The 12,087-nt window shown below is 42.4% G+C and overlaps 1 protein-coding gene across 1 annotated transcript; it reads right to left on the bottom strand.

Annotated features, from left to right (window-relative positions):
• Window positions 1-6,884: 6,884 nt before the first annotated feature.
• On the bottom strand, window positions 6,885-8,159 carry LOC149188671 (uncharacterized). The gene is made up of 2 exons (XM_089410036.1): window positions 8,118-8,159; window positions 6,885-7,964 (listed from the first exon to the last, which is right to left on the bottom strand). Exons 1-2 carry the CDS (start codon window positions 8,157-8,159, stop codon window positions 6,885-6,887), a joined length of 1,122 nt encoding a protein of 373 aa, XP_089266162.1.
• Between the last annotated feature and the right edge of the window lie 3,928 nt (window positions 8,160-12,087).

The following is a 12,087-nucleotide window of genomic DNA, read 5'->3' as shown; positions in this document are numbered from 1 at the left end:
TCCTCAGGACTGACAGAGGTGGCGAATACATCTCAAATCATTTCCTTTGTTTTTGTAGGGAACGTGGAACTCACAAGCAATTTACAACAAGTTATACACCTCATCAAAATGGTGTGGCAGAATGGAAGTATAGGACCATTATGGAAATGGCAAGGAGTATGTTGAAGGCAAAGCATTTGCCAAATGATTATTGGGTTGGAATTGTTACTTGTGCAACATATATCTTGAATAGATGTCCAACCAAAAGCATCGAGAATGTGGTTCCTGAAGAGGCATGGAGTGGAAGAAAACATTGTGTCACTCACATGAGAGTCTTTGGATGTGTGGCATATGCACATGTCCCGGATGAGTTGAGGAAGAAGCTTGACAACAAGGGGGAGAAATTCATATTTGTTGGATACAATGATGAATCCAAGGCATACAAACTCTATAATCCATTAACCGAGAAGGTCATAATTAGTAGAGATGTGTAGTTCATAGAAGAGGAAGCATGGGATGGAAGTTTAGAGAAGACAATCAATGTGAAAGCATGTATACCACATGAGGACAAAGAGGAATTGACATCAACAATAAAATTCCTTGACAATGACTCCCTCTGCTCTATTCAAGCGCAACAAATCAGGTAGCAAGTAACACCATCAACAAATAATAGGACAATGTCATGCAGAAAAGCAAGTTCTTCTCCAAGCATGCTGTAAAGCGCAACACCAAGTGACATGTCAACTCTTCTTCAGCAAACACAAGAAGAACAAAATTCAGAAATTTAAATCAAATTTATGAGCAAGATGAAGTTGATAGTAACGCTGGTCTAAATTCTTTATTTGCATTAATTTGTCATGTAGATGACCCAATTCATTTTGAATACGCAGTCAAAGATGAAAAATGGGTTGCAGCAATGGAGGAAGAAATATAAGAAATCGAAAGAAATGACACATGGGAGTTAGTGAACCTTCCGCAAGAAAAAGAAGTCACTGGAGAGAAGTGGGTCTATAAGAAAAAGAGCAACATTGAGGGAAAGATTGAAAGGCACAAAGCAAGGCTAGTTGTCAAAGCATACAAGCAGTAGGATGGAAGATATTATTCATAGACATTTTCACGAGTCGTGAGGATGGAGACAATGCGTACAGTTGTGGCGATTGTCATGCAACATAAATGGAAAGTGTATCAAATGGACATAAAATCAACATTCTTAAATGGAGTGCTGAAAGAGGAAGTGTATGTTGCATAACCACCAAGTTATGAGGTAGAAGGCCAAGAAGACAAAGCGTATCATTTGAGAAAAGCTCTTTATGGGCTAAAGCAAGCACCACATGCATGGTACATCATGATAGATTCCTACTTGTTGGATAATAGTTTTGACAAATGTGATAGCGAGCCTACTCTCTAAATCAAAGAGAGCGATGGTAAGATTCTTATTGTCATCTTATATGTAGATGATTTGATTTTTACAGGTAATGATGGTTTCCTCATCGTTGATTTCAAAGAAGTCATGAAAAGTGAATTTGAAATGAGTGACTTTGGGTTGTTAAGGTATTTTTTGGGCATAGAAGTAAAGTAAACAGAATATTGCATTTTTATCTCTCAAGCAAAGTATGTAGTAAACATTTTCGAGAGGTTTAAGATGTAGAACAACAAGCTTGCACCAACTCCAACTATCATGGTGTTGAAGTTGAGCAAAGAAGACTACTATAGCCATGTCAATCCGACATTATACAAAAGTATGATAGGGATATTGATGTATTTGACCGCCACTAGGCCGGATATAATGTATGCAGTGAATTTGGTGTCGAGGTTCATGGAGACACCCAAGGAATCAAATTAGCAAGTAGTGAAAAGGATTCTAAGGTATGTCAACGCGACAAAAAAATATGGCGTTTTGTACACTGCAACAGGTGATTTTAGGCTGGTTGGTTACATTGACAGTGATTGGGAAAGAAGTGTTGATGACAGAAAGAGCACGTCAAGATATGTTTTTCATTTGGGTTTTAGAGCCATTTCATGGGCCTCCAAGAAGCAACCGATAGTTTCATTGTCAACAACAAAAGCTGAATATGTTTCCGCAATAATAGCAACATGTCAAGTAGTATGGATGAGAAGGTTGTTGATGGATCTTTGTCACAACCAAGGGGGAACGACAACTATTTTTTGTGACAACACATCAGCAATTGCATTATCAAAGAATTCTATTTTTCACAAGAGGAATAAGAATATTGATTCTAAATATAATTCTATTAGAGAGTTGATTAACAATGATGAAATTTTGTTGCAGCACTGCAGGTCACAGGAGCAATTTGTTGATATTTTCACAAAGCCATTCACACGTCAAAGTTTTGTTTATCTTAGACACTATTTTGGAATTGTCAATGGGGGAAGTTGTTATTAAGGCGGAGTGTTGGAAATATTAATCCCAACCACCACCTTAAACACACTTACAAACACCATGCTTGCTCAGTCTTTTTTTTTTTTGGTAAACCTATGCTAATATATTATGTACAGAAGACAAAAATTACATCGGATCAAAACAGAGAGAACCAGGCACCGGGAAAATCACCCTGGAGCAGCTGAGATCATTCAAAAGAGCTAGCCCATGCAGGGGCGCCAACCAGAAAATCTAGATCATTCAAAAGAGCAAGCCCACGCAGGGGCGCCAACCAGAAATCTAAATTATCCCACGCAGGGGAGACTGACATTATCCAGCCCATCAACAAAGTTTCTAGGACACAAACAAAAAGCACAGATGCCAAAACTAAGCTAATACAGACAGCATTAGAGACCAAAAGACCAGACAGAAGAGCCATGTAGACCTTGAGCTCGGGCATCGCTATTCTTCCAGTTGCACCTCCTCTACCCGGCACCAACCGAATGCCTCCCTCTCCGCAGCAGTGGGGGCAGTGTCCATTTGGATATCTTCTGCTTCGCTGGTCCTCACCCTCTGATCCAACATGCTTTTCGAGACATTCTCCAGGTCTATGGCAGGGTCCTTGATTTCTTTCTCTGGGCCAGTATCAGGATCCTTTGTTTCTTGCACCGTGCTGTCAGCTTTCCCCTGCCCACGATCGTTCAGAGAGTCAAGCGCTTCCTAGGGAGTTTCAATGAACAGAAGTGAAACGTGCGCACTAATCTGGGGGCTATTCATGGAACTGTTAAAGTTAAAAATAGCAAAGCCAAAGGCGGGCAAGGAAGCTGAGCTTGAAGCACCAGCGTCCATGAATTGACTTGAATGAAGGGGATTAGCTCTAGTGGAGCGAATGCTATGGCAATGACAACAGTGGGCGGAAGTATCAAGAACGGGAGTGCGAGAGGTTCCTCCCCTAGAGGTGCCTCGATGGCTAAGCATGCGCTGTCGAGGTCTCACCATCCTTGCAGGGATCGAGGGGAAGAGATCCAGCTCCCGAACATGATACAACTCCTTCCCTTAAGGAGAGCGAACAGACTGTGGAATAACCCAAATAGACAGCTTGAGGATCCCAGCAGAGACGGAGAGGCAGGGCATCTGAGGTTGCAGAGACCTGCCAGAAGGAAGAACCAGCAACATTCCCTGACTCGACGTGGCGACATGGTTTATAACCTCAGCTACCTCACCTTGGAACACGCCCGCCATAACTGCAACCTCTAAGCGAGCCAAATAGCCGTGCAAGGCATTTACTCTACTCTGCTAAATAGACTTATACCAGCTACCATTTACGCCTATTCCAGCATTAGCCCCAACGTCTGCCACATAATGGCATATGGCCGGCATGTGGCCTGCAGCATACTCCCGTCCCATCCTAACTAACACCCGCATCCGGGGGAGCTGCATCTTTTTGGACCAGATGTGTGCATTCTTGAGCTTTGTCATGAGTCAAAATAGTATCCAGTTGCCCTGTGAGTAGAGAGTTGTCATTTTCCACCCCCAAATTGGCCATGAAGTCGGCAACCTTGTTACCTTCCCTTTTTATGTGATTGAAGGTGATAGCTCTGTTTCTGTGGAGCTCAAGTTCTATGGCCTCCAGTCTTGCTTCGAGCCTCCAGCTGGTAGCTATTTTCCTGGCATGAGATCCATTTAGGAGATGCTTAGCCATATTTATGAGGATCTGAGAGTCTCCTTCCACCTCCAGTGGATGGAAGTTATGACTCCATGCGAGAAGGAGTCCCTGCCATAGCCCCTCTAACTCAGCTGAGTTATTGGTGTCCCATCCAATGTTCCCGTAGAACAGCATCAGGGGTTCACCTTCATGATTCCTTATTATTCCGCCAAAGCCTGCAATTCCGGGATTCCCTTTGGAGGCGCCATCGAAGTTGAGCTTGAACATATGCTTTGGTGGGGGAGTCCATGTGACTTTTTTTTGAATGCTGCTTTCAGAATGGCCTTGCTTGTGAGATCCTTGAGGAAGATGTATTTGCCAGTTTTCCAAAATGGCTTTCTCATTATCTAGAGTAGGCAAGTCCTCCTCCTTCCAAGATCTTAGCCTCAGAGTCTCTTGAAGATTTCTACAAAGCAGGTTCCAAATATTGTCTATCGAAGAGCGCTGATTTTTGAATATGCGTTTATTTCGTTCCTTCCATATGCTCCATAGGACCAACCCGGGAATTAGTTTCCATAGGTGATTGAGGATTTCACTCTTGTAAGGATCCCGTTGCCATTGACGTATTGAGTTAGTGATTTCATTCTCGAGTTTGCATCTTCTTTGACATCTAAAGCTTGCCTTTTCCCATAGCTGATTGGCCAAGGGACAAGAGTCCAGAAGATGTTGGAGAGTTTCCTCATGGGCGTTGCAATTAAAACAAATGGAGGGGCCGTGAAAATTTTTGCTCCTGAGTTTGTCCCACGTTAGAATTCTCTGATGTCCTACCAACCAGAGAAAATGGGAGATTTTGGGCCAGGAGCCAAAACTCCAGATTTTGCTCCAGATTGGGTCCTGGGGAGCGGAACTATTGCAAATGATTTTGTAGGCCTCGGATGTGGTGAAGGCTCCTTTCAGCTGGTAACCCCATCTTAGAATGTCTCTGCTTTCATCGTACCTGATTCTTCTTTTGCTCAGTTCCCTATCCAATTCCTCAACAATTTGGTGATCTTCATTTGTGATTACTTGGTTGCCCTGTTTCCAAATCCTGAAGCCCTTCTCAGTTTCCTGGGTCCAGTACTGCCAAATCTTTTCTTGCTGCTGCTCCTCCCTAATGAGGTCCGGTGGCATGTTAAGTACTCGGCTGAGTTGAGGCATTTGATTCCAGGCATCTGTCCAGAATCTTGCGGTGTTACCATTTCTTACCTCCCAAAAACTGTGCTTCTGAATCATTTGGAAGTGTTCTTTGGCTGCATTCCAAATTAGCGATCCTTTATCATTGGGCGTGAACCTGATGAGCTCTTCCTGGGGTCGGTGATTGGCATACTTGGCCGTCCAAATTGTGACCCAAGGTTTTCCTGGGCTGGTGAGCCATTGCCACCATATTTTAGCTCCCATGATGGCGTTGCTATGCTCGGGATCTCTAAGGCCAATGCCTCCTTTTTCTTTGGGCTTGCAAACGGTGCTCCATTTTACCAGGGCCCATTTGCGATTGGTTGCAGTGTTTCCCCAGAGGAATCCTCGCTGAAGATTCCTTATTCTTTTTAGGACCCACTTTGGCACAGCAAGGATGGAGAATAAGTATAGCGGCATTGCTTGAAGGACAAACTTTATGAGCACTGCGCGACTGGCTAAGTTGAGAGCTCTGTTCGACCATAGGTTGAGATGGGATTCGAGCTTCTCAATTAGATTGCGCCAAGAGGAATGCTTGATGGCGGAGATCGTTAGGGGGGCTCCAAGGTATTTGGAGGGAAGGGTGGCAATTAGGAATCCCAATATACGGACGATAGCAGTCTTAAAAACAAGAGGGGTGTTAAAGAAAAAAATATGTGATTTTGAGCTGTTTATGCTGGTTCCAGAGGCTTCAGCGAAGTCATTGAGCACGGCTTTAAATCTGGAGGCCTCCTGGACAGAGGGGTGGCCAAAGAGCATAGTGTCATCTACAAACTACTGATGGGAAATGGCAGACGAGTGGTGAATGGAGAGGCCTTTGAGCTGTTGAGAGTGTAGGGCTCTTTTAATGTGACGACCCAGGCCTTCAGCCATTAAAACAAAGAGGAAGGGGGAGAGGGGATCACCTTGCCTTATACCACGGGAGGGAGAGAAGGGGTGAGAGGGAATCCCATTCACGAGAATGGAGAAGAAGGAGGAGGAGATTAGACTCATAATCCAACGGATCCATGTGGGATTGAATCCGAAAGCAATTAGCATTTGCTATATGTAAGTCCAACTGAGCTTATCAAATGCTTTAGAAAGATCAAGTTTTAGGATCATACCTGCCTATTTTGAGTGCTTGAGTGTGTGTATGATCTCATGCGAGAGGATTATGCCATCCATAATCTGTCTCCCTTCCACATATCCAGACTGTTCCTGAGAAATGAGCAGTGGCAAGAGGGGCTTTAACCTGTTTGCAATGACTTTAGAGATGACTTTGTATATTACGTTGCAGAGAGCAATCGGCCTGAATTTGTCCGGGGTGATTGAGTCCTCCTCTTTAGGGATTAGGGCAATGAAATTAGAGTTAAGTGAGGGAAGTAGCCAATGATGTGCTCGCGATTCCTCTACCACTTGCCAGACTTCCGATTTTATCAGCTCCCAGAAATTGTGGAAGAAAGTAGTGGTGAAGTCGTCTGGGCCAGGAGCTTTTCCATCTTTGAGCTGGGCCATAGCAATATCCACTTCCTGAGTTCGAATTGGACAGAGGAGAAGTTCATTGTGCTCCTCCGTGATTAGTTTTGGCACATTGTGTGTGATTCTATCAATTGCAGGACATCTGTCAATTTCAGGCTCTTGATGGACTTGCTTGAAGTGATTGAGGAATTCCTTCTCAATTTCCTCATGCTATTCAACCCTTTCCCCTCGTTTTTGTATAAAAGGGATGTTATTGCGCATTCTTCGTTGAACGGTGGTTCGGTGGAAGAACTTAGTGTTTCGTTCACCCTCTTTCAACCATCTGATCCTGGACTTTTGCTTCCAATATATCTCCTCCTGCCTTCTTCTCTCCTCCAGCTGATTGTGGATGCGCTGCTCCTGCTCAAGGGTTCTTTCTGTGTGGCCTCCTGTGCTTATTTCTTGTTGTAGTTCCGCCAGTTCTTTTTGAAGATCATGTTGCGCCTTGAAGATGTTTCCGAAGGTCTCGCTATTCCATCGCTTTAAGTTGAATTTTAGATGTTTGAGTTTCTGTTGGAACTGGTACATCTTGGAGCCTTCTGGCGGGATGAAGGTTGTCCAAGTTGTGTTAACAAAGTCTTTGAAGGAGGGATGGGTAAACCAGAATTCCTCGAAGCGAAAAGGTCTTCTTGTGGCGCTGCTAGGACGTTGCCATTGAAGAGCAATAGGCCAGTGATCCGATCCTGAGTGTGGAAGAATGGCCGCTGATATGTCTCCCCCTAGATGAATCGAGTTGTCTGAAATTAGAAACCGATCTAGTTTGGAGGCTATTTGATGCCTGCCTGCTCTTTGATTGCTCCACGTAAAAGTGCCATTACAGAAAGGCAGATCTATAAGAGAGGCGTTCTGGATGAAGTCTTTGAAATGGGTGTTTTCCTGTTCCAATCTATTTCTGCCCCCAATCTTTTCCTCCAATTTGGTAATCATGTTAAAATCCCCCCCTATAATCCATAGCGGGTACCTTCTATTGAAGTTTAGAGCTTCTATGGTGTTGAGGAGAGCAATTTTTTCCCCTGCTTCCTGTGGGAAGTAGACATTCGAGAGATTCCCATGAATATTAGTGCCAATAATGTGGAATGCAGCCTGGATTAGATGATGAGAAGCATGAAAGTCTGAGAGAGTAAGCGCTTGAGAGTTCCAAGCAATGGCTAGCCCCCCAGATGCACCGGATGCATCCACAGCCACCGATTGACATCCTGGCCAAGCCTTAGAGAGGATAGTACCTAGAGTTGAGCTGTTACATTTAGTCTCCTAGAGAAAGCATATTTGCGGCTTTTCCATTTTTATCATATTTTTTAACTTTCCGAGATTTCCTGGGCTATTGAGCCCCCTTAGGTTCCATGAAATGAGCTTCATGATTCACTATTGGTAGAGGGCTTATAGTACTTCGTAAGCTTAGCATACCTGCCTGAGTCCACCAGGATTTTCCCTATCGCTATTGTTCATTGGAGATCAGTTCTTCTTCCCCTTTTTTTGGAATCTTTTGGGGGAGGGCCTAAATCCCATTGACTTCCTGATTGGATGCCGAGCTGATACTGATGGTAGGCTCGAGAAATGACCACTTCCAGTTTGTTGAGCTGAAGCTCTGGGATACTTTCATAGGCCTTCTTTTTGCATGCTGCTTCTAGTTCTAAAATATCTAGTCCATTCAGATCTATGCTTTCTGGTTCTTCCTCCATCTGTTGCACCTGGTTATTTCCTTCTGTGGGAATATCTGAGCTTTGGAGGGGATCTGAAGATCCGTCTACTTCCATTTCATTGTCTTTTTCTACCTGCTTCTCTTTACCTTCCATGGGGTTTGCTAGGGTGACTTTGGGGGGTTGGGGTTCAGAGGAAGGGGCTGAAGGAGGTGGCTGGGTGGAGGAGGAGGGGAGAGCAGAGTTGGGCTTAGAGGATGGGTTTTGCTCTTCCATAGATTGAGCTAGGATTTCAAAGCTATTTCTGACCGCTGGATCAGAGGTATTGTTTTGCTGGGGCTTTTTCCCTGTTGTTGGTTTTTTATGCGCTCGTTTGTGGTTAGGAGCTTTGGTGAAGCCATCATGGGTCAGAGAGTCAGAGGGGGCAGGAGCATTAGCTTTGGCATTTAGGGGACAGTCTCTGAAAAGATGCCCTATGGCATGGCATTTACGGCATTGAAACGGGACATGTTCATAGTCTAAGGGTTGAATCCATTCATAGTCATGGTGAGAGAGACTTACCGATTCTGGCAGAGCTTTGTCCAGGCGCATGAAGACGCAGATGCGGGTGTATGATGTGTATCTTCGCATTTTTGTTTCTTCTGCTGCCTTTATATATTCCCCTAGACCATTTCCTATATCTTTCAGGATATCTTCATTCCAGTACTCATCTGGAAGTGAGTACATTCTTATCCAGACTGGTGCCCAAGTGAGGTCCTCCTTATCCGGATTAAATCTGGTTGTCCATTCCCTTAAGTATAGGCCAGCTGAGTTGAAGAAGTAGGGTCCTTCAACCAGGATTCTGTATTTGTCTTCCAGGCAAAAGAAAATCGTAGTGAAGAATCCTTTTGGGCCTAGCTGCAGAGTCACATCTCCTTTAGGCTTCCACTTCGCTGCGATCCAGCCGTATAGGGCTTTTTCCGTCGGCCAGAACCCTATAAATTTCCCAATGAGAGCATGATCTCTCATATATTGGATTCGTTCTTCTATTTTCTCTCCCGACAGTTCGATTCTGGGTCGATCTGTTGCTATTGGTTTGCAAGTAGTCGAGGAGACCTTCGGGGCTCCTTCTGGTCGATTAATCCATCCTGGTACTCCTTCTGTCTTGTCTCCTTGGTTGTCTTTTTCAGTGCGCTCATTCCGTCATGGGATCTCCTGGTTTATCACTTCCTCATTGACCGAGCCAAATAGAATCATCCTTTTAGGTTCGTGCTACAGGTTACTTGCTTTGGGGGAGGGCGTTGAAGCCCCCCCATGGGGATTGTCCATTCGCCATTCGATCCGTCACTAAGCCGTTAGGTAGCGACAAAGCAAGAGGTCAGGTCCATGATGGCTGTCTAAGCAGAACAGACTGTGCCATCTGAAATGTGTTCAGAACCCTAGCAGTCGAGTTCCCAGCACTCCTCCTCCTCCCGACTCATCTTACAAGGATAATGTTGTTCAAAACCGAAAAGATTTGAAAGGTAGTGGGCTTGGCCTGGTTTAGACTAAGTACTCGCACAACAAGCTATGAACTTGCTTGGGATCGAACACAAGACTAGTCCGTCATGACGAGGTTGACTTTACCACTACGCTGCCTCCACGACCTTCACCATGCTTGCTCAGTCAACTACTGCACAGTTCTGATTTTGTTTGTAGGCAAAAGGATTGAAGTCAGAGCAGAAGTATAATGCTGACCATTCCAAAACACAACAAAGAGTTTAAGATGTTTAATAAATTTTGGTAAATAAATATGGGCAAGCATTCACTCTGCCACAGTTTCCCATACTCCACAACACTTGCAAGTTCAGAAAACCATTTACTATGTAAAATCACCCATGTTGGGTATTAATTATTTTCTTTGTCATATATTAATGTCAAGTTTTTATGTTGAGATAAATATGGATGTAAAAGTCATTTGTAATGTTGGGCAAGTGAGAGATTGAGAGAGGATGAAATTGTATGAGGTAGTGAGGAGAAAATTATAAAGGGAATATTGGTGGGTGCATGGAAATGAGTTTTACGGAGTTCTAGAGACATTTACTCCGCAACCCAATGATGTGTAAATCGCAATAAGTTTTTTTTGTGTTTTTCACTTCGAGCTACAGCCTCCATTTATCAGGCAGATGTATTTTCCTATGTTTGACATATAATATAAAGTGTGGTTTGTTGTGTTATGGTATTAATATTTCACAAGTAGATTTACTGCAACCTTTTTCTTTACTTTGTTTTACCGTGAATGAATTCGCTGTTTTATTAGGCCTCTGTGTGGTAGCGATTTCCTTACCGCAACATAAGACTTACCTTGCCGCAACTGAAGTTCAATTTACCGCAACTAAATTTTGTGCTAGAATCCTCTCCTCTGTGCCCGTAAAATTTTTCTAACAACCCTATATGCCTTTTGGAAAACCATTATAGTTTTAAGTTTTAGAACAACGAGTTGTTCCATTATGATTTTTGCATCTCCCCCTTTATCTTTGTTCTTTTTATCCTAAAATTTATGCGGATGTCTGGAACGATATTTTTGGCTTTAAACATGTAGGTCACATTGAGCCATGAACGATAGCCGCAAAAGCCTCTATATGAAAGAGCATCTCCATGGAAAACAAATGGAAATGAAGGTCATCTTGGAAGAACCTAAAGGCAAAGGTTTCCCTTCCATAGGCTTTGGTACATATGTTTTCTTTCTTTTTCTATTTTCAATTTCCATATAATTTATTCGCTATTATTTTAGCTGAAAGATGGCCTACTATGAATTTTATTATTCACAGGCTCAGATTTTCTTAAATTTAGTTGTAAAATCACACCTCTCCAAATATAGTTTAGCTGGGCAGGTCATGCTCGTGACCTCTCCAAATATAGTTTAGCTAAGCAGGTCATGCTTGTGACACACTTTAAGTCAAAAATTTTGCTGTCTTCATCGAAAAATCTCTAAATAACCTTTCCATTTACTCAATTTACTTTGGCAGGTCATTGGTAAATAATTTTTAGAGTACCTAAATATTTCAGTATTTAATTATACATCTTAAAGGGATATTATTTTATTTTAATTCATTTTACACCTAGATTTAACATCATAAGATCAAACTTGGTTATTATCTCTAAACTTTAGACACGTAATATGGAATTATCTATAAACCTTCCTAATGAACATATTATAGCTAAAAAATATGTCATAAAATGTAGAGGGAGTGGTTAAATGTGTTGAAATATGGTTACATGGGCCTTAAATTGTATCTAATTTGGATGCCAATAAAAATAGAGAAATTACTCTACTTGTAATGGTTAGCAAAGGAAATTGGTTAGTAGTAATGGTGTCTACAAGGTGGATAGTGCATATACAAAGTGTTTGAATTGTAAGTATGTGGAAATGTGGTTCATGATCCTGTAATACAATTATCCTAATTACACTATGTGATATTTGTTCTTTGCAATAAAAGAAAATACATGAGGATAATGTGCCACTTACTTTCCCAAATTATGCTATATGTGGGCATAATATATTGAGATGAAAAATTAGTTCTTTTGGAAACATTATATTTCCATTGCCAACTAAATTGAATTGTGTAGCTTGATTTAGTTATATAGCTAAAACTTGTTGCTTATGCATAAATGATGATTTAACTTTAAGGGATGCCACAATTGAGAACACCCAATAGAAAAACCTTTATGTAAAGGATAAGAATTTTTCAAACTAGTTGAAGGTATGCAATTTGTAA

Source organism: Pinus tabuliformis, chromosome 3_1 (genome assembly GCF_031772625.1).
Source record: "Pinus tabuliformis cultivar Carrire ecotype Pingquan chromosome 3_1, CPIR1, whole genome shotgun sequence".
Taxonomy (NCBI): Eukaryota; Viridiplantae; Streptophyta; class Pinopsida; order Pinales; family Pinaceae; genus Pinus; species Pinus tabuliformis.
This window is presented reverse-complemented; position numbering and strand designations above follow the sequence as displayed.

What these genes read in the sequence shown, in the direction of transcription:
- LOC149188671 (XM_089410036.1), bottom strand. Translation starts at nt 8,159, where the DNA reads ATGAACAATAGCGATAGGGAAAATCCTGGTGGACTCAGGCAG. An exon ending in ATCCTGGTGGACTCAGGCAG is followed by an intron (nt 7,965 to 8,117) that starts GTATGCTAAGCT and finishes TGCTTTCTCTAG; the next exon opens with GAGACTAAATGTAACAGCTC.